Raw genomic sequence first — 22,855 nt, forward strand, 5'->3', positions numbered from 1 at the left:
AATCCCAGTTACCCGGGAGGCTGAGGCAGGAGAATCACTTCAACCTGGGAGGCAGAGGCTGCAGTGAGCCCAGATTGCGCCACTGCAACCCAGCCTGGGCAACAAGAGGGAAACTCCGTCTCAAAAAAAAAAAAAAAAAAAACAAATATAAAAACTACTTGCCACAAAAATTGCTCGCTCGTGTCCTGCTTTCCAAAAATATAACTATTAAAAGTCCAGGAATATGAGCTTGGGTGAAGGGAGCTTGTTCAGTTTTTACTAAGACTAAAGTTAAACTAGAAACCTTCATTTAACATGGATTTTTATACTGCTTCAGGTCTCAGAACACTACAATCCCCAAAGACTAAATCACTTGTCTCTTTTAAGAGTTATTGGAGCAGCATTATGCTGAAAGTGACAGTCTGGCTCTGTTCTGTTTGTTAATGCAGCACAGATTTGCTGGCCAACTGCAACTGGCTGTAAGTCCTTATCGCAAATAAAACTATTTTTGTGCCATTTCTATTTTTCACTTAAACGTCACCAGCTCTTCAAGACTCAGGACCTGTCAAGTATTCTGTTGCCAAGACTCTGCCTGTCAGAAAGGTCAGCATCCAGTACCTTCCAGTTGGGTCCCAAAGGGCCTCTCTTGGTCTTGACTGACTGGAATAATGCTGGGTCTTCATCAGCTTTGTAGTCCTGCAAAGCAAAACAAAGTCAGAGGCAGAGAAGAAAACCAGAGAATATTCTTTAACCTTGCCAGAACAGCTCTTCGCAGCTACCAAAACACAGGACAGAAATCAATTAGACTCACTGTGCTTTTGCGTAAAAGTAGAAAACTGCTTCTTTAAGACATTGTTTTCAGTTTGGCTTCCTTTGCTTTAAGCTTTTACCTTGGGCTAAATAACTACATAATAAGAAATAATAAAAGTCCTGGACTAGCAATCCATTCTGACTGGTTACTGGACAGCTGTCTCCAAGAACAAATCTTCCAACAGTTTTTTAAATAATTTAAACATTTTGATATATGGATAATCACATTCAAAGAATGAAACATACCCATCCCAGTTTTGACACTACAGGTAAATGACGACACTGGACTGTTAATGCTGGCCACAGCAACTACTGTGGCTGGGAACAAAATCAGAACTACCGATTCTGCAGCATCCCCAACCTCTTCCTACAGCTGGGTCTGTGGTGGACATCGCAATTTCTTGACTGGCCTCTCCAAACCCTTGTTCAGAGAGCCCTGGGATACACATGGTTTGACTTCCTCATAGAAGGACTGCACTCACGTCAGCCCCTCACTGTCAAAGGAGGCGAAGGAGGGGTGTCACGGGACTGCCTCAGTTATATACCACAGAGGAACGGCTCTAAAATGAAGGTTTTATTCAGGGTTCTAGTGTGTGCAAATTCTGTTTCCCTTAGGATATCCTTTTCCTGACAGAATGGAGGAAATGAAAAAAGAAAATCTTTTAAAATCTATCTGCTTTACAAAAGTTCTCGTCATTACACACACACACACACACACACACACACACACACAATCTCTCTCTCTCTCTCCAGAAGAAAAGATAAAATTATTTTTGAAGAGCTAGAGCCCAGATTAATAATAATAAGAGAGACTTGCAACAATAACTTGACCGTGGTCGGTTGGTCAGTTTAAAACACTGCAAAGAGAGAGAGGCAGGGAGAGTCCCTTCCTTCTTGAGCAGACTTTCTGACTCTGGGGTCCTTCACAGAATTCGTGAAGAGACCCCATACTTAGTAAAAAATGCCCAGATAAGTCAGATATGAAAACTTAACTAAAAATCACTGTTCTAGAGATAAGGGCAGTACGAGCAAAAGCAAGAACTGAACATGCTCTACAGTATAGTACGAACTTTCCACAAATCAAAAAAAAACAAAAAAACACGTTGAGAAGCAGCCACTCAAAACTCAACAGTTACTCAGTAAGTGCATATGCCATGCTAATAATTCCTAAAGAGAAAGTTACAAACAAATTATGTGAGGCAGGAAAAATGTTCAGTTCAGAGAGAAAACAAAACTTTAAAGAAAGATAACTGTGTAAATATGTGACCCAGAACTTGAAGCCTCTCTAAAGGTTGTCTACAAAAAGGACCAACAATAAGCTCAAATTATTAAACAGCAAATAGGTCTGGCTATACTGGGTCTTAATGTTTTACAATATGCAATGTGGCACAGCCACAGGCATCAGCATTATCCAGGAACGACAAACTGGGATGGACAGTCTGCAAGGAGCTGGACAACTGGACTTACTTCCTATGTCTGGGCAAAGAAGCAGAAACATCAGTTACTGTCAGCAAGTGTGAATTCTTAAACTACAATTTTGAACTGCATCCTAAAAACGAATAACTCCACTTCTGATTGACAAAAGAATCAACTGTGTGTACAGGTGGTTTCAAGACCTGGATTCACAATGAGAAATAAGCTACTCTATTAACATAAATAAACCTGTAACACCATAAAGCATTTTCTTCTAGGTCAGAGACTTGGAATTAAAACCTAAAACCAAGCTCATTTTTTTTCAAACATTGAAAGTATTTAACATTGTATCAAATAATCACGTTCAGCATCATTTCCCTCAATCAAAATACAGTTATTGAACAGCCACCATATCGCAGGTAGCACACCAGATGTTATTAATAAGAGCTAATTCAAGGAAACAGATAAAGTAAAGGAGAACTAGCACAGTTCTGGCTCTTAAAGAATCAGTCTAGTTGGGATAAAGAAAGAAGCAAGCAAAGAACAGGTAACTCAAACCCCAGGAAGTACCTGTTAACTGCCAACAGAGAATGGAGACAATTACTGTCAGAATCAAAACCAAACAAAACCAGCAAAGGAAACGCACTTTTAAAATGAATTTTAAAATCATGTTTAACAGGAGAAAAATCTGAACTATGGATTCACAGAATCACAGAAGTAAAGTGAACCTTAAAGACCACCCAAGCTCCTTCATTTGACAGATGCTAAAACCACAGTCTGATGAGGAAGTGGCAGGGCTCACCTACTCCAGCACTTCAACTCAAGCCTCCTTAGCCTCAGTCCTGGGCACATTCTGGTACACCTCACAGGATGATGGCAAAACGTGTCAACAAATGCCAGACAATCAAACCACATTTCAAAAATACCAAGAAGCCGCAGCACTAGAGATATCAAAAGTGGATTTTCCTATGAAGCACAACTGTGTGTATGTAAAATATCATACACATATACATATGCATATATGAAATGAAGTCTTCCTCTCTCTGCTTTTTCTCCTCTTGAATACAAAGCAAAAAATATTAAAGATATTATACTGAAAACATAACAAAACCCAATTATTAACAATAGCAATTTAACTTTGAAAGATGAGAATAATAAATCTTGTCAAAACCCAGGAATTCCTGTTTTACGTTACTTTGAATATGAAGAATATGTAAATGTTTAATCAGCTGAATTAAGTGGCAAGATATTAAGAAGCAGGAAGTAGCTTTTTAACAACCTCAGTTTTGTATTTCCACAACATACACCTAATTTTTTGAACAGTATCGTCTTTGCTACATTTTCACTGTTGGGTACCTAGTTTGGTCTTGCTGTATCTGAAAACTGGCCAATTTACATCCGTATCACAATGAACAAATATATTCCTTCATGTATGACAGTTTCAGCATACAGAATGCAACCTCAGCTACCAATTATAGCTGCAAATGAGCAATAGTGTGGAATGAGACAGCCTGCTGGCTTTGTTAGTATTCTGTCTCCTTCGGGATCCCATGGGGAAAGGGGAGGCTCTGATGAAGAGAAGCCCTTGGCTCATGGTTTATTGTGCTTGCCACCAGCTGCAGACTTCTCATCTCATTAGTTCTTTTAGAATACTGTGGGTGAAGACAGCTGTAGCCTACTTGAGTCTTCAGCTCCTGGGTATTCTGAAGGCTGAATTTGCTATGCACTTTCTGTAATCTTGGGAAAAAAAAAGAGAGCAAATTCACCAGGCCAAGGAAATGCATTTTTAAAATGGGTTTTAAAATCATGTTTAAAAGTAGAAAAATCTTATTGCTAAGGTGCATTGTGTTTAAAATTTTTTAAGATTCAATTTTAATTATCTGTATAATGCCCAGAGGCCTGGCCAGGATAAGAGCTTAGTAAAACCATCATTATCAAGTTAGGTGTAATATCCCTAGACACTACTTGCTCCACCAATAATAGTGCCTGAACAACGAAAAAATACAATAGTATCAGCATAAGGTATATTCGGATTAGTGTTAATACAACTCTATTTAATTGAAAACTCTTATTTAAGAAAAAAAGGCAGGATAGCCTTCAGAGAACAAAATAAAATATAATATGGTAAATAAATGGATTACTGAGCTCCACACTGGAGTCACAGACTACACTCATTAATTTCTTATAAATAACTGTTTTCTGTCACTGGAATACTAAAGTTGTGCTACCTCTTGGGCGTACATCTGTTACTCACTACAGATCTTAACAGAAACTCTCAATAGAAACCAGATTCATTTCGAATACAAAGAATATTAGTTTCATGAATCTTTGAGCATAGTGGCCGCCCCCCAAATGAAAGTACAAAATCTGTCTGTGCTGAGCCAAACTAAATGTCCCTGAGCCCAGATTTAACTCCTAATTATGAATGGGGAAGTGAGTAGGAGGTGGGGGGCAGGCTGGTAGGAGTTTCTTGACAGCTTGTGGAAAAACTGAGATGAGCTCCAGACACCAGAAATTGCTTAAATAACCATGCATGGGTTACCAGAGGTGAGGCTAAGTGTAAACCAAGGAAAAGAGGACCCAAACCACAAGCATTAGCAACTCCTTGGCACCTGCTTATAAAAGATCAACCCCTATTTTCTATCCTGTGGAGAGGGGGTGTTTTACTGGGCAAGCACAAAAGCTTGAGACAGACATTAGGATCCTGCAGCTTGCTATATAAAATGCTTTCCTTTAGCATACAATGATTAATTAGGTGTCTATTAAAATAGCTCAAAAATAATCATTAAGTTTTAAATGCATGGGTATTGCAGTTCAACTTAGCAAGGCTTATTTCCTCTAATCGCATCCTAAAAATAAAGCCCAGGATGGGGTTTAAAGCTGAATTAAATATGAAGATAAATAACAAACATCATTTATTAGCACTGCCCTGAATTTTCCAGTATTGTGGCACCTAAATGAGTTCCTGGATCCTATCACTGTTGACCCTAATGCCAAACGAATAACTAACTCGAGCTGACAAAATTCAAGCGAGACTCCAAAGAGTAAGTAAGCCCATTAAAAAAAATGTTTGCATTAAATTTTGCAAAAGCAAGTAACAGAGGTGTAAAGAGAAATAACATTTACTAACTTGTTTAAGAAACTGATTTCAACAGTTATTTTCAAAGAAGCAGCTTTCTTTTCTATTTTTAATTACATCTCCCCAGTGACTCCTCAACCTTTCAGGTTCCCACAGAGTACCATTAATATAGTATAAGTAAATCTCATTAATTCAGGTCCTACTACCTTGGAATACATAATCATTCGGACAGGGGCTGGGCTGAAGTTTATCTTTGCATGATCTATGAAAAAAAGATTTGCTACACAAATTAATAGAGTAACAAGATCTCAGGAGGGCTGTTTAAACAGTTCAGAAGTGTTTTAGAGCAATTCAGAAGCATTCATTTGCATATAATTATTATGCTAATTACAAATCATTCTTATCTATTCATTAAAGCACATTCCCAAAGGACCACTAATTGTCAATAACTTGTTGGCCTAGTTTCTGTTACTGAATGTACCTCAGAGGGACAAAACTGCATTAAAAAATATTCTGTAATTCAGCCCTCTCATTAAACCTTACTGGCTTTCCACCAATGAATCCTAAAAGCTGAATTTTAAACAACTGTATTGAGAACTGAGAAATGCAGTCAAATCTACAACCCTGAACATAACACTTTTTTTTGGTAATCTTTCTGATCTCATAGAGACCCTCCACAGAGTCCTGAGATGGTGGGGGTGAGCCTGGCATGTGGGTGGTGGGAGCACTGCTAGGCTAGAGCACAACTAAACTAATCGCTCATTCCATTCTTTCTGATCTTATTCTTATCACCAATACTGTCATGTTTATGAAGGCAGACTCCTAAAGCCTTTGGAAGGATACAAATTAATAGAGAAAGAGAAAGAAATCAGAATTTCAGCACCAAGAAAAGGTTACAACCAGATGGCTATGTGACACACTCCATATCCTACAACACAGCAAGGAAACCAAATAGCTGTGCTCCAGGATAAGATGGGAAAGTGAGGCCCAACGGAGCAAGCTCTTGAGATTCCTGTATAGCCCAGAGCTACTGGAGCTAGTGAGCTGCCTTAAGCAGCTGCCCATGGGCTACACCCCAGCACTCTCCTCAGGAGGAGGTGGGTTCCTGCTTTGGGCAGTTCATGTACAAATATAGAATATATTTATTATTGTAATATTGTATTTATTACTAATATATGTTTATACATTATAGCACTTAAAAATGAAGACATTTCAAACTCTGTACACCAATGAAATGAGTTTTAACAAACAAGTTAATTCCATAAAGGTGCTTGTTAAACATTACATATTTTAAAATTATACTGCATATACCTGAAATGTAAGTGCTACGTTTAGAAAAGTTTTATTTACAAAAGGCATGTTTCCTTAAATGATAGTAAATCACTGAACATATATCAATTTCCTTAAACTGAAATGGGGGAAAACACCCTCTCTCACTCTAAATGTTAGTTCATGATTTGGCCTTTAGCTTCTAAGTCTCAAGATTCCATTTAGTCCATTAGCATTAAGTTAACAAATATTCAATATGAAAACGTTAAAATATGAAAAAAAGTAAACTTTTTTAAAAGTAAGAACAAAATCCAATAAGCAACATCATTCCTGCTACCATTTTGAAGCACACACTTATGTGTCAGGCCCCCACATTCTCCCAGTTAATACTCAAAAACTTGAAATAAAGGTACTGGACTATCACCGCCACTAGGGGCAGGGAAGTGAAATTCTTTGCCAGAGTCCAACATCACTGCGCAGAAGAGCCACGACTCAGATGCTGCCCTGTGTGACACCAAAGCCAACCATGATCCTTTATTGAAAAAACGTGATTTACACTCTACCATTTGATTAGACTCAAGTACCTGAAGGGATGCTTGCTCCCTCTCAGCCTAGAGAGCCTTCCATAAAAAAGAGTTTACACGGCTGAAAAGGGGCTTTTATAAGAAATGCACTTTAACGCCGGGCGCGGTGGCTCACGCTTGTAATCCCAGCACTTTGGGAGGCCGAGGAGGGCAGATCACGAGGTCAGGAGATCGAGACCATGGTGAAACCCCGTCTCTACTAAAAATACAAAAAAAATTGGCCGGGCATGGTGGCGGGCGCCTGTAGTCCCAGCTACTCAGAGAGGCTGAGGCAGGAGAATGTCGTGAACCCGGGAGGCGGAGCTTGCAGTGAGCCGAGATTGCGCCACTGCACTCCAGCCTGGGCGACAGAGCGAGACTCCGTCTCAAAAAAAAAAAAAAAAAAAAAAGAAATGCACTTTAAAAACTTGGCTTGGAGCTGTTTATGCTTATTTCTTTAAAAATATCTGCCATGAGCTGCTCAAAAACATTTTCTGGCTCTCAGAGAATTTTATCCCCCACCCAAGGAACTAGAGCAAATCCTATTCACACCCCCATCACCTCCATTACCCTCCCCTCCTTTTTACTTTTAAAACATGGAAGAAATTAGGAATAAACTTTAAATTAATAATGGGTTCTAGTGAAAAAGCATTTTGTACAAAACATGCTTGTACGCACCGATTTTTTTTTTTTTTTTTGAGACGGAGTTTTGCTCTTGTTGCCCAGGCTGGAGTGCAATGGCGCGATCTCGGCTCACTGCAACCTCCGCCTCCCGAGTTCAAGCGATTCTCCTGCCTCAGCTTCCCGAGTAGCTGGGATTACAGGCACGTGCCACCACGCCCAGCTAATTTTGTACTTTTAGTAGAGACAGTTTCTCCATGTTGGTCAGGCTGGTCTCGAACTCCCAACTTAGGTGATCTGCCTGCCTCAGCCTCCCAAAGTGCTGGGATTGCAGGCGTGAGCCACTGCACCCAGTTAATAAAATTTTAAAATCCTTGCTAATGTTTAAAGCAAGCATGACATAAGCAATATGTTGTTTTCCCACAAGAGGGCACTATCCAACCATGCCTTCGAATATAGTGGACATTCTCTAAAGCTACTACTGGAAATGACCTGAAAGTGTGTGACCATGTAAGGCAGTGGAATAATGTAGGAAACATTTTCACATTTCTTTTTAATAGAAACCATGCCTACATTTATTTATATCTTCTTTGAAGATGGAGGAAAAAATCTCTTACAAAAGACCTTGACAACAGTCTGTTTCACAGTGCAGTAAAGGCGAAATGAGACAAGCGTTTGACAAACAGAAATTTCTTAAGCATAAGCAAAATCACTGCTACCTCAAAACATGTATTTGAGATGCTTTCCCCCTAAGTTCAGGAAAGCTACTATCACATGCATTCATCTTGAGTTAGGAGCTGGGTCACAATTCTCATGTTTTTAGTATGCACACACTTTAATAAAGAGTTTTTGCATCACACACCCTAGTGATAAGTAACACATTTTTAAGACAGAAATGAACGTCTAGGTTCATTTTAACAGCAAAAAGACATGGTACTCTCTACTGAGATCAAGTGTGTCTCTGCTCATGCCGAAGAAAACAACCAAAGCAGCATTTGGCAACCATAGGCCTGGCTAGGACTGGCTGGATCTCAGCCACAGACTTCTAATAAACAAAAGCTCTTTTCAGGTCTAAAGAGCCGGGTAGCCACCGCATAGCTCCAAGAAGCAGAAAGCCCTTCTTAGGAAATAAGCAGCAGCAGTTGGAACAAATGTAACATCTAAAACACAGGAGCTTCTTGAAAGCTGCGAGAGAGAACCAAAAGGACTGCTGACCATTTAGGGTATCATCTACCAAAAATTAATTTGGAGGATATATTAGGTTGACCCATAAGAAAATTTCATTTTTGTAGCTCAAAAGCTTACAAATATTAACAACTTCACATGGCTTCAACCAATATTTAACTTTTTCTGGTCATGTTCCATCATTCTTTTTCATTTTGAAAAGAAAAAAGTTTTAATATTATAAAGATTATTTAGAGAATGCAATTACGAAGTTTTTTCTAAAGGCAGTGCAGTAAAGCATGCGTTACCAAGGCTATCTACTCAAGTATGTAACATCTGGGCATTGTCTCAGAGAATGTATGATCAAAAGAAAAGATATACTAAATCCTTCTGAGAGCACAAGAAACAAGCACTGTTTAAGGTGTGACCAAAACTTACATGCCCCTAAGATTCAATCCAAATAAATTAAACCAAGTTTCATCAGTTTGCCAACTTTCAGAAAAAATATGTTTAAAAAGAACAAAATACCTTTTTTTAAAACAATATACACCCGTGGTTTAAAACAATTAAGAAGTGTCAGATTGCTCACTAAAAACTCAAAAAATGGAACGGTATGTTCAAAGTGAAAAGTGAACGGTATGTTCAAAGTGAAAAGAACTAAATGTATGGAAAAGCAAATCATTTATGTTCATTCCCAAAGGCAAGTGAAATTTCAAAAAAACAGGTACTGGCTTAGTATATCCCTGCCCTCAACTAAAACAGGACACTGTTCTTCCTACCAAGACATACTCACCAAATAAAGAACAAGCAAAAAGTACAAACTTTAAAAAACAATTCATTTTCTTTGACATCACAATCCTTAAAAAGATTAACATGAGACTTCTACAAGCTGCTCAGAAACAGTTTAGATGAGCCCAACAATCCCTTTACAGTCCTTTGACAAGCAATTAAAATGTCTGTTCATTTAGTAAACTGCAAAACTCCAAAACTCGTGGCTCTGATTAGTCTTTGAACTTTGACTATGGCAGCAGCCTGATGCCCAGCACTGGTCTGTATCAGCTGTAAGGAAAAATAACCCTCTGGTGAAGGAGCACTCACATACTACACAACCAACAGTTGGAACTTGTAAGTCACTTAGACACACCTCATCATGTCCGCGATTAAGAATCTCACTCTCTTTAGACAGATACAATTGTTCCTTTAACTGGAGAAAGATGTATCCACAGTAACACAGAACAAATAGTAAGTTCCAATAAATGTTTATTAAATGAACAAATGAGAAAATGTATGAGTGGTGTTCCCTGTAAGTACCCACATCAAAACACATCTTTGAGTGTCCAATCCTTTTACTCTATTGCACATATGCGAACTTCGAAATACATCAGAGTTCAGCAGTTGTGGGAGGAGGTGACCAAGACTACTACTGATAAAAACTGGGGTTTCAAGGGACTAGGGAAGAGGGATGGAAGAACAGCTGCTGCCTGTTTCCTTCAAATAAATTAAGAATGCTCTTAACATATTGCAAAGGAAGAAACGTCATACAGCAAAAAGTTGTTCTAGAATGACAAAAATAAAGTCACCAGCTCTGCATTAGTCCTGGCTCCCCTTCCACTGCTTACATGGATGGGGAGTTACAGCAGTTCCCCGGGCTACAAATTCTCTTAACAGTAAAAATAAAGGTTGAGGGGAATATTGTTGGACCATGGCCTCCAACTGAGATTCCTTCTGCTTCCAAAATCCTAGAAGGGTGCCTATGCTACAATCTTCACCATTAATAATGTATACTAGAATGCAGCTTCTCAAAGGTGGGCACGCGCAGGAATTGCCTGGAGGGCCAGAAAGAGCCCTGAGCCCTACTCCAAAGATTCTAAACAGGGAGGGGGCAACAAATTTGCATTTCTAATAAGCTGCCTGTGGGCAGACCACACTTGAATGCAAAGGGACTCAGGGTTTTGGCTTGAGTCCCAATAAAGGCTTTGACAGGCAAGCTCTGAAGTTAGCTAAAAATGCTCCCCAGCGACCCTCAGGGGCTCTAAAAAGAACCACTTCCAGGCAATCTTCAGAGAACTGGACTAGTGGACAGACAGCCCACAACTGGGACTCATGCATGTACAGACCTGCCTAATGACCGTGGTCTCCAAAGGAGACCAAACCGGGGACAGGACAGGGGAGGTGTGAGTGAGCTGGACTCAGCAGAGGTGATTCACTTGTTGCAAAGGGGGCTGAGCTGATTATCAGCAGCCTCATCCTCCCACTTGGGAGTGCCTGTGTCCTCTGGGGTATTAAGAAAAAAAATGTGACTAGTGAGTGGACCCACAGCTTTGCTACAGAAGCTGGTGCTGAAAAAGCTGCTTGCACGAAGTGTTTCTGCTGGAAAGAGATGTTGCAGACTGGTCCAGAGTCTCAACAGCAGCAACAACCCAGGGACCACGGCGTAGGGAGGGAAGGCTGGCTGCCTGGGGCAGGCAGGAGGGCTGCAGCACTCGAAGCCCATAACTGTGTCCCCATTACCCCCTGGGGGGGACATTTGCAACTGAGGAAAAGGATGGAGAAAAAAGGATGGAGATTTTGGGTAAATATGACAGTGGAACTTATATTCATGGGCAGGTAAGGAAGAGGCACATGAGAGTAACAACTAGGGTGAAGTTAAAAAGGACAAAAAGATGAACGTGATATGAATGAAATCTGAGCTTTATCTTAGGAGCACAACACACTTACTGCGTAGCCCACAAAGCAGGGGCCCCTCCTACTCTGCAGGAAAGTTCCCTATCAATCAGAGCATATCCTGCACATTCTGTGACCCAAAATCAATATGGCACACGAGTTTCTAGCTTGTGTCTCATCCTTTCAGGAACATCATCCTTGGTGATGCTGAAATGCCATGGTCATGGCACTGTGGTCACACAAAGCTAATGCTTGATCTTGAACCATCTCATTTAGGAAAAATTTCACCATGAATTGAAGCATTACACTCAAACATGCTGAAAGATGAGGGGAAAAATTTCATTCTCTCTTTAAATTTGCTTCATTTCAGTATTAAATGGATCCAGATTTTTAAACTACATCTCTCAAACAATTTACATCTCTCAAACAATTTAATGCTTTTAAATCATTAATATTTCCTTATTATTAACATGTAAAAAACACTCAGATGTTAAGGGTCATCACTTTTAGGTATGTAAGCTTTAAAATTTTGGATTAAACATTGTTTCTACTTAAAAAGTACCTTGAAAATTATATAAATAAAGTCACATAGTATGTACTATAGAGGAAGACTGATACTATCCTTTCTTGTTACACATAAATATCTAAAAATGTGGTTCCAATTTCTTTTTTTTTCTAAACCATGCTCATTTTCTTTCAAATTACTTCCAAAAACAAAAGTCTCTCTGATGTTAATCGTGTGTATACTTCAGCTTACACTTTAAAGAGTCTTCCTCTCCCGGGAAGTGACTTTTGTATACAAATCAGAGAAAGCTACTTAGACAAAGTGCTGGAGATGATTAAAAAGAGCCAGATTCAAATTTATACCTAAAAAAAAAAAAAGCAGAAGCAGATGTCAACTGACTCATTTGTGTATATTTTGGAAATGTGTTGAAGATATGCATGTGCATTTCATCAGGACATTTAAGGAATCCTAAACTTTTTACTGTGGTTGTGTATCAGTGACAACTTTAGAAATTAAAAAACTTTAAAACTTACACTGTGGTGTTTTATGCTGGATACTCCTGGCTCTTACTACAATTTGATCTAACCAAAACACTTTTTAATCTGACCAAAAAGGTATTTGCTCGTTTAGAAACAACACTCAGAAGTTTTATTTTCTTGAGACAGTCTCTGTTGCCCAGGCTGGAGTACAGTGGCATGATCATAGCTCACTGCAGCCTCGAACTCCTGAACTCAAGCAATCCTCCTGCCTCAGCCTCTCAAAATGCTGGAATTGCAGGTGTAAGCCACTGTGTCTGGCCAAAATTTTTAGAATTTAAGGCACACAATATATATCTTATCTAGAATTACTAAAGAAGGAATTAAAGTAGCATTTTATTTTTTCATTTACTATTTGAACAATAAAAACTTCAACTCCTCCAAAAAGCCTTTTCTTCTTCTTTTTTATAATACTAGAGAGAAAAAACATTTGCAAATTCTCTCTGATCTACCAAACCTTTATGGAAGAGCTTACTCCACGCCATGCATCGAGTCTCTTGCTAGGTCCTGGAAAGAGAAATGATGAGTATAGTACAATCCTGACCGCCAAGAGGCATCTAGCTTACTGAGGAAGACTTTTAGAAGTGATGCCTGGGTTTAAAACAAGGGGCTCTGAGGATGGAGAGGGTGTGAGGTGTGTCCTGCTGGAGCATGGTGTACTCTGTGACCGCTGGGATGACTGGCAGAAGGATGCTTCCCTCTTAAAGCATATAACACCTTAATAACACTTCGCTACAATGTCACTTTCTCTTGAAACAGGAAATCCATTTCCTATGGTAGGTACATTCTAAAGGGACAAAAGATAAGGTGGGGACATTATGTAGAAATCCCAGACTACTTGGCTTGTTTCATCAGGAAGTGATGTAGCTTCTGGAAAATTACAGAGAACAGTGGCTAATGCAATACTCATATACAAACTTCCCATAAGTCATCAACAAAAAGTCCTAATGACCCATATATTTAAATACGTATGATTTCTGTAGCAAACTACTCTGTGACCCTGGGTCACACTGACAGATTTTTAAAACAAATCCTTGTTCCTAGAGTTATTGTGACAACGTCACCCTCCAATTATGTAAACATGTCAAAGCATCCACTCAAGTATACAGTTGCGCCATGAGTCAAATCGCATCTCTTCTCTGCATGGTGAAGTATAGTTCATAAACACTACCAAAGACAGCAAATCTACAAGAGTGGTATGCAAGCCACCTGACAACCTAACTGAGAGTTACATCTTAAGAGTAATCAACAATCACTCTGAATTAAAATATTTGGGGCTGCATTTGTATTAAATCCACCTGCAATGACAGAAAGCCCCCACCAGGTGGAGTTTCAAATTCTTGGTTTCTCGTACTCCCAACTATTTCATGTTTGTCCTGACTCTGAGGACTTGCCTACCGATTCACTCACATTTAATAATGCAGCTGTTTTCTTTCTTTTTAAAAGCAAGTAATATGAAATAAACTCAACGATTTAACTTTTTTTTTTTTAAATTAGCTCACTCAAGAAAAACCAGAGATCATTAAATACAGAATGAAAAATCACTGATTAAATCAGACTGAGACAAAAATCTCCAGGAGTCAAGGTGCCACAAGTACTAACTTTGAGGATCACTATACCTTCAGAAGGTCTTCCTAACTTTCTTTTTCCAAATCACCACCAACACATTCATTTAAGGGAGAAAAGGTCAAATCATGAACTTTTAAATTGGGTAAGACTATAGACAGTGATTTACCTAACTTCTGGATATTCACAACTGCAGAGGTAACCAGATTCTGCATGTGAGGTGTTACCACTAAACACAGGAGCATTAGAGGAACATGCATTCCCAGTAGTCACATGATCTCCCATTCAGAAGGTGCTGCCCTTTGGTCATAAAAATAGTGTTGAGAAAAACGCAGGTTCTAGCCACAGCCTCTTAGTACAGGCCCAGACATGACGGTGGTCTCGTGAAAGGGGATCATACCCTGTTTACAAAGCAAGAGAGTCAGGCTCCCAGCTGAGCTGCAGGATAAGAGCTGGGGCTGACTGAAGGGGTAGGATCTGGATCTGGCCATTAACCATTCCCCACCCAACCTGAGCCTCCATAAGCTGTCCTCTGGTCCCCGGAACAAGACAGACTCAGCAATCTAGGAAGGAGATTCTGCCCCAATATCCCCACCCACCCCACCTCCCCAGATCTAACAGGCAACCCAATCCATGGGGTGCAGCCCCACCCCCACTCAATCCCACACCCACTTGCTGGCCTATTCATAGTTACTAAGCTCTCAATCCTAGTGTCACTCCAATCCTTAAGGAGCAAGTTCTAGGCACTAAACATTAACTGCTGGTATGGCAGATGCACCCTAAAGTGAACCCCTCTCCGCCATAAGTCACTCTCATATAATTCCCTCCCATTAAGTGCAAGCAGAACCGCTAACCTGCTTCTAAGCCAGACTGTGGCAAAGGTAATGGGAGGCCATTCCCTTAATTAATCAAACTAATCAGGTCACAATACCCGGCCACTAAATATGTAGTGATCTGTTATGCAGCAACAGAAACCATACAGTTGGTGACAGGAGTTTATCCCCTGATCCACTGCACACATCTCTGTCAGACCTCAACTCTTCCATCCCATTCCTGTCCTGAGGGAAATCACTATCAACAGCATCTTACGCATTCTTCCTGATAGTCCATACATAACTAAGCAAACTATTTTTCTCCCTTTTAATATAACAAATGCAAGCATATTTACATACTTTTTTGTCTTTCTCCCTCCAGGTTGTCTTGAAAAGGATTCTCCATCAGTACAAATAAAGCTCACTCCCTTTTAATGATTGCACTAAACTCCATCATATGAGTGTGCCATAATGTTTTTAATCAGTTCCCGATTGATAAAGAAACACTTAGACTTCTGATCTTAGGTTTATACACCTGTCACTTTACAGTGGGTAGAGTCAGTTCCTAGAAGCAGAATTTTGCTGGGTCAATAGGCTATGTACACTTGTAATTCTGCTAGACTAGTACCAGTTCCACCAATTTATATTCCCACAGGCAATGTATGGGAGGGCCTGCTTCCTCATCCCTTGCCAACCCAGGTGTTATCAAAAGGACATCAAATTGATTTTGTATTCCAGTACAAACTCTTGGCTCATAGTGTTTAGTTCCATCATTATTCTCAAGCTCATGAGGTTCATCTGACCGATATTTATGAAGGGCCTCTCTGTATAAAGGGAACAGGTTGCTAAACAAAGAGAACAAAACACACCAATGAAATGAGCAAAAGCTTCTGAAATTAAGCAGAGAGGAAGACTGATTTCAACTTGAAAGAAATCTCCCTGGAGGAGGCAAGCTCCGACCTATCTAGATCCTGAAGAACATGTCAACTTTGGACAGAAAGAAAGGAGTCCCAGAAAGGAGGTGAGAACAAGCAGTGTGTTGGAACAGGAAAGCACAGGGTATGGTCCGTGGCAGAGCAGTGCGATGAGAGGAAGAGAATTCTCAAGTGGCAGCTCGAAGAGTGACTGCCCCGGTAACGCCTGAGCTAGGGAAGAATCAGTCAGCTGATCTGAGAATTGGGATTCCCACTTTAGGCATTAGCTAAGTGATCATACTAGCTTACCTGGGCTTCAGGAGGTTAGCCCTGAAACCAAACTTTCTGTAGCTGCAGAACTGTGTGTTCATTGTAAATCTTACAGTCAAGACTAATGACAAGCAAGCACAACTGCGCTGGCAGAGGGAACAGGAAGGAATTCAGCCCCTTATTCTAGTCGCTCCATCCTGATAACCTGAGGGAGGAGGGGGGCAAGAAATTCCTAGGATTATGTGAAGCACAGTCTAAATGCAAGGAGGCCTAGGTAGCTAAGGTTCCCTTCAGCCCGAAAAACTACTCCAATTCAATGTCAGATGGTACATCTGTACCTTCATTTCTATTCTGCTTGCCTATGATTCATTTATTAACAGGAATTCACTGAGTACCTACTATATTTCAGACAGTGTTATAGGATCTGGGGAGACATGGGCTAAGGTTACAAAGACTCTTCCCTCTCAGGTTTAATTTCTACCTGGAAGGGAGAGAGAAAAATGAAGAAATAAACATATAATGTGTCAGAGCAACAAGTTTAAGAGGAAAAAGTGTAATGACTGTTCCACTCATCAAAACCCTACAAATCCTCATGTCAGGAGTCTTCCCTTCAGCCTTTTCAGCTTTGCATTCTTACAGATCGTCTGTTCTCTTCTCTGAAACCCTACAGCACTTTGGACCATGCTATAAGCCTCTGCCACTTGTTAACTACTTCGTTGTACTGGGCTTCTCTTGCTAAGACTGTAAGTCTCTTGTGGGTGCTATACAAATCCTCGACAGCTACCACAGTGCTGCATGCACAGCACTGGTACACACTGCACAGGCATTCAGTACTATTCATTGCTACGACATTACCACTTTAGAATAGCAAATGTGTTGTGCCTTTTCTCTACACTGTAGACTAGAATATTTGAGTGACAAAATTACCTAAAAGGGCAGAATGAAATGAATAAATTAACAGAAAACCAAGTTAGATCTGGTAAGAAGTAGTGACCGCCAGGTGGTCCAGGTGTTTGGGATAGAAGCTAATCCTAAAACACTAACTAGTCAAGGCCAAAACAATGGGGCAGAAATTAAAGGGATAGAGTGTAGGGGCAGCTGTCAATGCCTGGGAAAGTGGACAGATAAGGATGTGCAGAATAAAAGAGCAGACCCAGGGTCCCTGCACCACTAGATTTCACAGTCACCTCCTCCCTGAAATGAGGGTCTGGTCCTAGCTCTCCTGCCACCACCCATACCAGCCTTCAACATCGCCCGCCCCTCACCCCCCACCCCAACCCTGGAAGCTCAATGCTCCGCTCCAGGCTTAAAAACTGTCAAGGGCACCTTTGACACCAAAAAGTTCCTTTCCCTTTCTTTTTGTAACAGAGAAATATGCATACTGGAATTATTTTTTTTTTCACATCAAAAGGTCTGATAATCCTTACGTAACAGTTCTTTAATTATCCCCAACTAAGAGAGCACATTAGACAAAAAGCTCCTACGACACAAAGGTTTACAGTTGCACTAGTCACAACAGCCAAGAGGTAGAAAAAACCCAAATGTCCATCAACAGATGAACACATGAAGCCAGGTGTGCTGGTTCATGCCTGTAATCCCAGCACTTTGGGAGGCCGAAGCAGGAGGATCACGAGGTCAGGAGATCAAGACCATTCTGGCTAACATGGCGAAACCCTGTCTCTACTAAAAACACAAAAAATTAGCTGGGCATGGTGGCGGGCACCTGTAGTCCCAGCTACTCGGGAGGCTGAGGCAGGAAAATGGCATGAACCCGCAGGCGGAGCTTGCAGTGAGCCGAGATCGTGCCACTGTACTCCAGCCTGGGCGACACGGCGAGACTCCGTCTCAAAAACAAAACAAAACAAAAAACAGATGAATGCATGAACAAAATGTGGTCTATCCATACACCGGAATATTATTCAGCCAGAGAAAGGAATGAAGTACTGACACACACGACGAAGATGAATCTTGTAAATAAATGCAAAGTTTAAGAAAGAAGCCAGCCACAGGAGGCTGTGCACTGCATGATTCTATTTATATGAAATATCCAGCACTGGCAAATCCCAAGAGACAGAAAACAGGTTAGCAGTTGCCAAAGGTTGGGGGAAGGAGAATCAGGGAATGAATGTTCATGAGTACAGGGTGATGAAAACGTTTTGCAGCTAGACAGTGGTGATGGCTGCAGGACCCTGTTAATGTACCAAATGCCACTGAATTGTACATTTAAAAATGGCTAAAAGGGTAAAATTTAGGTTATGTGTATTTTATCCCAATAAAAAATGGTTCCTGCAAATTCAATAAACTTTAAAATATATCTTACTAATCTCTAAAACGTAAGGGAAATAGGAGCTGTGAACATCAAAAAACCACATAGATGCAGGTTGTGATTAGTCCCCAAACAATGCCTGGTGTGAACACAGACTCTCAGAACTCTTGAACAACTGGAGCTAATAATAATGACAATTACAGCTAGCATTTACTGAACTACGCACTGGCTATATAAGATCTGGCTCTGTGTTACCACCCAAATCTCATCTCAAATTGTAATTACCACATGTCAAGGGAGGGACCTGTAATCCCCATGTGTCAAGGAAGGGAGGTGATTGGATCATGGGGGCAGTTTCCCCTATGCTGTTCTGGTGACGCTGAGTGAGTTCTCACAAGATCTGTTTAGGAGTTCCTCCTTCCTCCTCCTCTCTCTCCTGCCGCCATGTAAAACGTGCCTGATTCCCCTTCCACCATGCCTGTAAGTTTCCCAAGGCCTCCCCAGCCATGCAGAACTGTGAGTGAATTAAACCTCTTTCCATTATAAATTACCCAGTCGTGGGTAGTATCTTTACAGCAGTGTGAAAACAGACTAATATACTCTAAGTGCTCATATTTAATCCTATAATTACTCTCATTTTACACAATACAGGCAAAGAGAGGCCAACCAACCTGTCCAAGATTAAATAGCCAGTAGGTGGCAGAGCCTCAGAATGGAAATCTGAAGCCCACCTAGTTTCAGAATGTATGTTTTCAGTCAAAGCTCCATGCCTCACAACACAGATCCTCCTCACTTGGGCTCAATCCAGTCTTTTTCACTAGCCATCCACCCCAAACATCACCATTTTCACACAGAGAACTACCTACTCAGCCTTTGCACGTGCGGTGCCTTCCACCTGGAGCACCTATCTCAAGTGCTGCTGTCATGTATCCAGTGCCTCCTCTCCTCTCTGAAGTCTGTGCTGAGGTGGAGGGGATGGGAACCAGGGCCTCCAGGGTTCTTGTGCAATCAATCTGCCCTTACACTGCTCTTTCCACCAGCATTCATGCCTGTAAACACTGCCCATTTTCGCCTAAGGACAGGAACAAAGAATTTTTATGCCTCCAGCAAAACAAAAGGTATCTTGTACTCTGCTGTTGAACAACGTAGACTGCAAACCTATGGACCATAAGTCTGAGTCAGTTGAGCCATTTTGTTTGGCCATTATAGCATTTTCAAACACCAACAACATAATGGGAATGCCTTCCCCAGGGCACCCGATCCTGGTGTGGCATACTGCTGCTTGGTATTTTAGTGATGGGCAGCTCCAGGCTTGTAAGCTGTCCTGACCTAGTCATTAACTGACTCACTCATTACTCCCAATTACTTCTCTTCCCATCATTCTTTCACATATAGTAAATCTTAGCTGTAAACAATACCAAGAGAAATAAAAGGGCATAACAGATATATCATTTCATTTCTACAGATTGAAAAACTCCCTATATAATGTCAAAGGTGGAAATATCCCTAAAATTGAAACAACTTCAAATCGCAGCAAAACTAAAATTTAAGAACTTCTAGAACAAAAGTCCCTTATCAGTGCTCACACTTCTAAGCAGGAAGGGGGCCCTAGCAGAGTTGGCCCAGCCTGGCACTGGGTCACTGCTGGCAGTCTCAACCCCAGTGACATCTGAGAAAAGGTCAGGGACCTTTGTTTAGGCAAGTTTACCTTTAAATTTCAACACCAAAACCAGACATTTAGTGTTTGACTTATTTCTGTTTCGCTTATAACACTGCTCAAGTTCAGGGAATAAGCACCAAAAATAGAAATGGAAGGGGATGCCTACTGAACACACTGTGCCTACTGAACACACTGTGCTTGACCACGACAAAACAAAGGGTACCACTCTTATTCCAAAGCTTTAGCTCTCTAGATTAGAGAAAGAGTACCAGTGCTTGTATTTACACGTGCTGTGTAAAACCAAAGCAGCACTTAGCACACTACAAAGTAAGAACCACATTAATATTCACAAACTTTGGCAAGATAAGACAGGGGTCCGTTTTTTTCCTTTTTTTTTTTTTTGAGATGGAGTCTCGCTCTGTCACCCATGCTGGAGTGCAGTGGCGCGATCTCGGCTTACTGCAAGCTCCGCCTCCCGGGCTCATGCCATTCTCCTACCTCAGCCTCCCGAGTAGCTGGCACTACAGGCGCCCACCACCATGCCGGCTAATTTTTTGTATTTTTAGTAGAGAAGGGGTTTCACCGTGTTAGCCAGGATGGTCTTGATCTTCTGACCTCGTGATCCTCCTGCCTTGGCCTCCCAAAGTGCTGGGATTACAGGCGTGAGCCACTGTGTCAGGCCTTTTTTTTTTCTTGAGATAGGATCTTGCTCTGTCACCCTGGCTGGGGTGCAGTGGTACGATCACGGCTCACTGCAAACTCAAATTTCTGGACTCAAGCAATCCTCCTGTCTAAGCCTCCTCATGTAGCTGGAATTACAGGCACATGCCACCACGCCCAGCTAATTGTTTTTTTCTTTTTTAGAGACAGGATCTCACTATGTTGTCCAGGCTGGTCTCAAGCTCCTGTGCTCAAGCAATCCTCCCTCCTTGGCCTTCCAAAGTGTTGGGATTACAAGTGGAAGCCACCGCGTCCAGCCTAAGATTATTCTATTATGCTTACATATATCATCTTTATCTTGAGTCTTAATCTGGCATGAGGAATAAGTGTCTTGTGAAAAAGAAATTTTATTAAGTCAAAAGCCAGGAGTAGAAATATTTACATCTTAATAGGATTCAAAATAGAAAGCTAAACAACTATTAAATTAAAATACTCTATACCTACTTCTGGAATCTAAAAGAACATTTTAAAAAAGATACTCTACACCAACCATTTTCCACAAATAACAACTGTAGCTGAGTTACTAAATACTTGTATGCAAATTAAATTTTTGCTTTCTTAATCACATTTGAAAAAGTAAGAGAGACCTAGCTCAAGGGAGAATTATTTTGTAAACAATGTGTTTTGTTTTGTTTTTCAATGAAAACAACCTACATTTCCCAGGTATACTGGGACTTCCTAAAGGGATCACTTGTACAAAGCCAAAATCTACACAGAAAACAAATCACCTTCTCTCTTACTCTGGTCTCTTTGCTGCACAGACGTACTAGACTACACTCCAAGCTCATTTCGGCATAGAAATGTAGGCCGTACAAGAAAGAAAGGAAATAATTTTTTTAACTTAATCCCAAATGTGATAGTAGAAAATAATTTTTAACTGTAAAAGGGAACAAGTTAAATGTCATTGAGTAATACTTACTGCTGGTTCAACTTGACTTCTATCTGCAATATCTATATGGACAATTTCAACAGTTTTCCATGTGTTTGGATCTAAACCATGTACCTACCAATGACAAAGAGAAAAGAAACAAAACAAACTGTAGATTATTCTATTATGCTTACACATATAATCTTTACCTTGAGTCTCTCAGGATACATTATAGGGAATTAAAAGACCCAAATTATTATTTCATTATATCAGCTGACATTTTGCAAGATCTAAAAGTCTTTTATTACCACTTATAACCCTAAATAATAAGGAAGGAGAGAATGAGGATGCTGCCAAATGAGTAGAAACCTGTCAATATTACCTTCTGACAGTCCTCACAGATGATTTATGTAACTAAATATACAAGACCTACGTTTAACCCAAATGATACACAACAAAGTACCTGTAACCTTTGTAACCAACAAAGTCCTATACAAACATAAGGTGACATTACAAGTAGAATTCAAATGATGCACTGTATGGTCTAAAATTTCTCCAAAATTTGATTATCCTAAAGCTATTCAGTTTCAGTATGATGCCAACTCCTCTCTACTGCATGTTGATCAAGCATTTATTTCTGAAATGCCATCTATGAACTAATTAGGAATTGTTTGAAAACTGCCAAAGATATGCCCATTTAAAAGCTGAAAATATCAGATTAAGTCATACAGATTAATACACACCAAATAATCTCATCTAGATTATAAATTATAGAGGATTACTACGAAAAACAACATAAAGGCCGGGTGCAGTGGCTCACACCTGTAATCCCAGCACTTTGGGAGGCTGAGGCAGGCAGATTACCTGAGGTAAGAAGTTCAAGACCAGCCTGGCCGACATGGTGAAACTCCATCTCTACTGAAAATATAAAAGTTAGCCAGGCAGGGTGGTGCATGCCTGCAGTCCCAGCTACTTGGGAGGCTGAGGCAGCAGAATCGCTTGAACCCAGGAGGCAGACATTGCACTGAGCAGACAGCGCATGACTGCACCCCAGCCTGGGCAACAAAGTGAGACTGTCTCAAAAAAAAAAACAAAAAGAAAAACAACATAAAATGTCAAATGATCACTTGAAAGAAAACTCAAGTCAAATACTACATATTAAAATTCAATAACATA

At 40.4% G+C, this 22,855-nt stretch overlaps 1 protein-coding gene across 2 annotated transcripts in view; it reads right to left on the reverse strand.

Annotated features, from left to right (window-relative positions):
• PITPNB (phosphatidylinositol transfer protein beta) overlaps positions 1-22,855 on the reverse strand; it is a 68,317-nt gene that overhangs the window by 21,540 nt on the left and 23,922 nt on the right. For both annotated transcript variants that reach the window (XM_032138045.2, XM_032138046.2), the window contains exons 7-8: positions 21,731-21,814; positions 598-675 (exon numbers count right to left, since the gene is read on the reverse strand). In XM_032138045.2, the coding sequence (XP_031993936.1) occupies positions 598-675; positions 21,731-21,814 (162 nt within the window). The remainder of the gene's footprint in view (positions 1-597; positions 676-21,730; positions 21,815-22,855) is intronic.

The sequence above is a fragment of the Hylobates moloch genome, unplaced genomic scaffold (genome assembly GCF_009828535.3).
Source record: "Hylobates moloch isolate HMO894 unplaced genomic scaffold, HMol_V3 SCAFFOLD_19, whole genome shotgun sequence".
NCBI lineage: Eukaryota > Metazoa > Chordata > Mammalia > Primates > Hylobatidae > Hylobates > Hylobates moloch.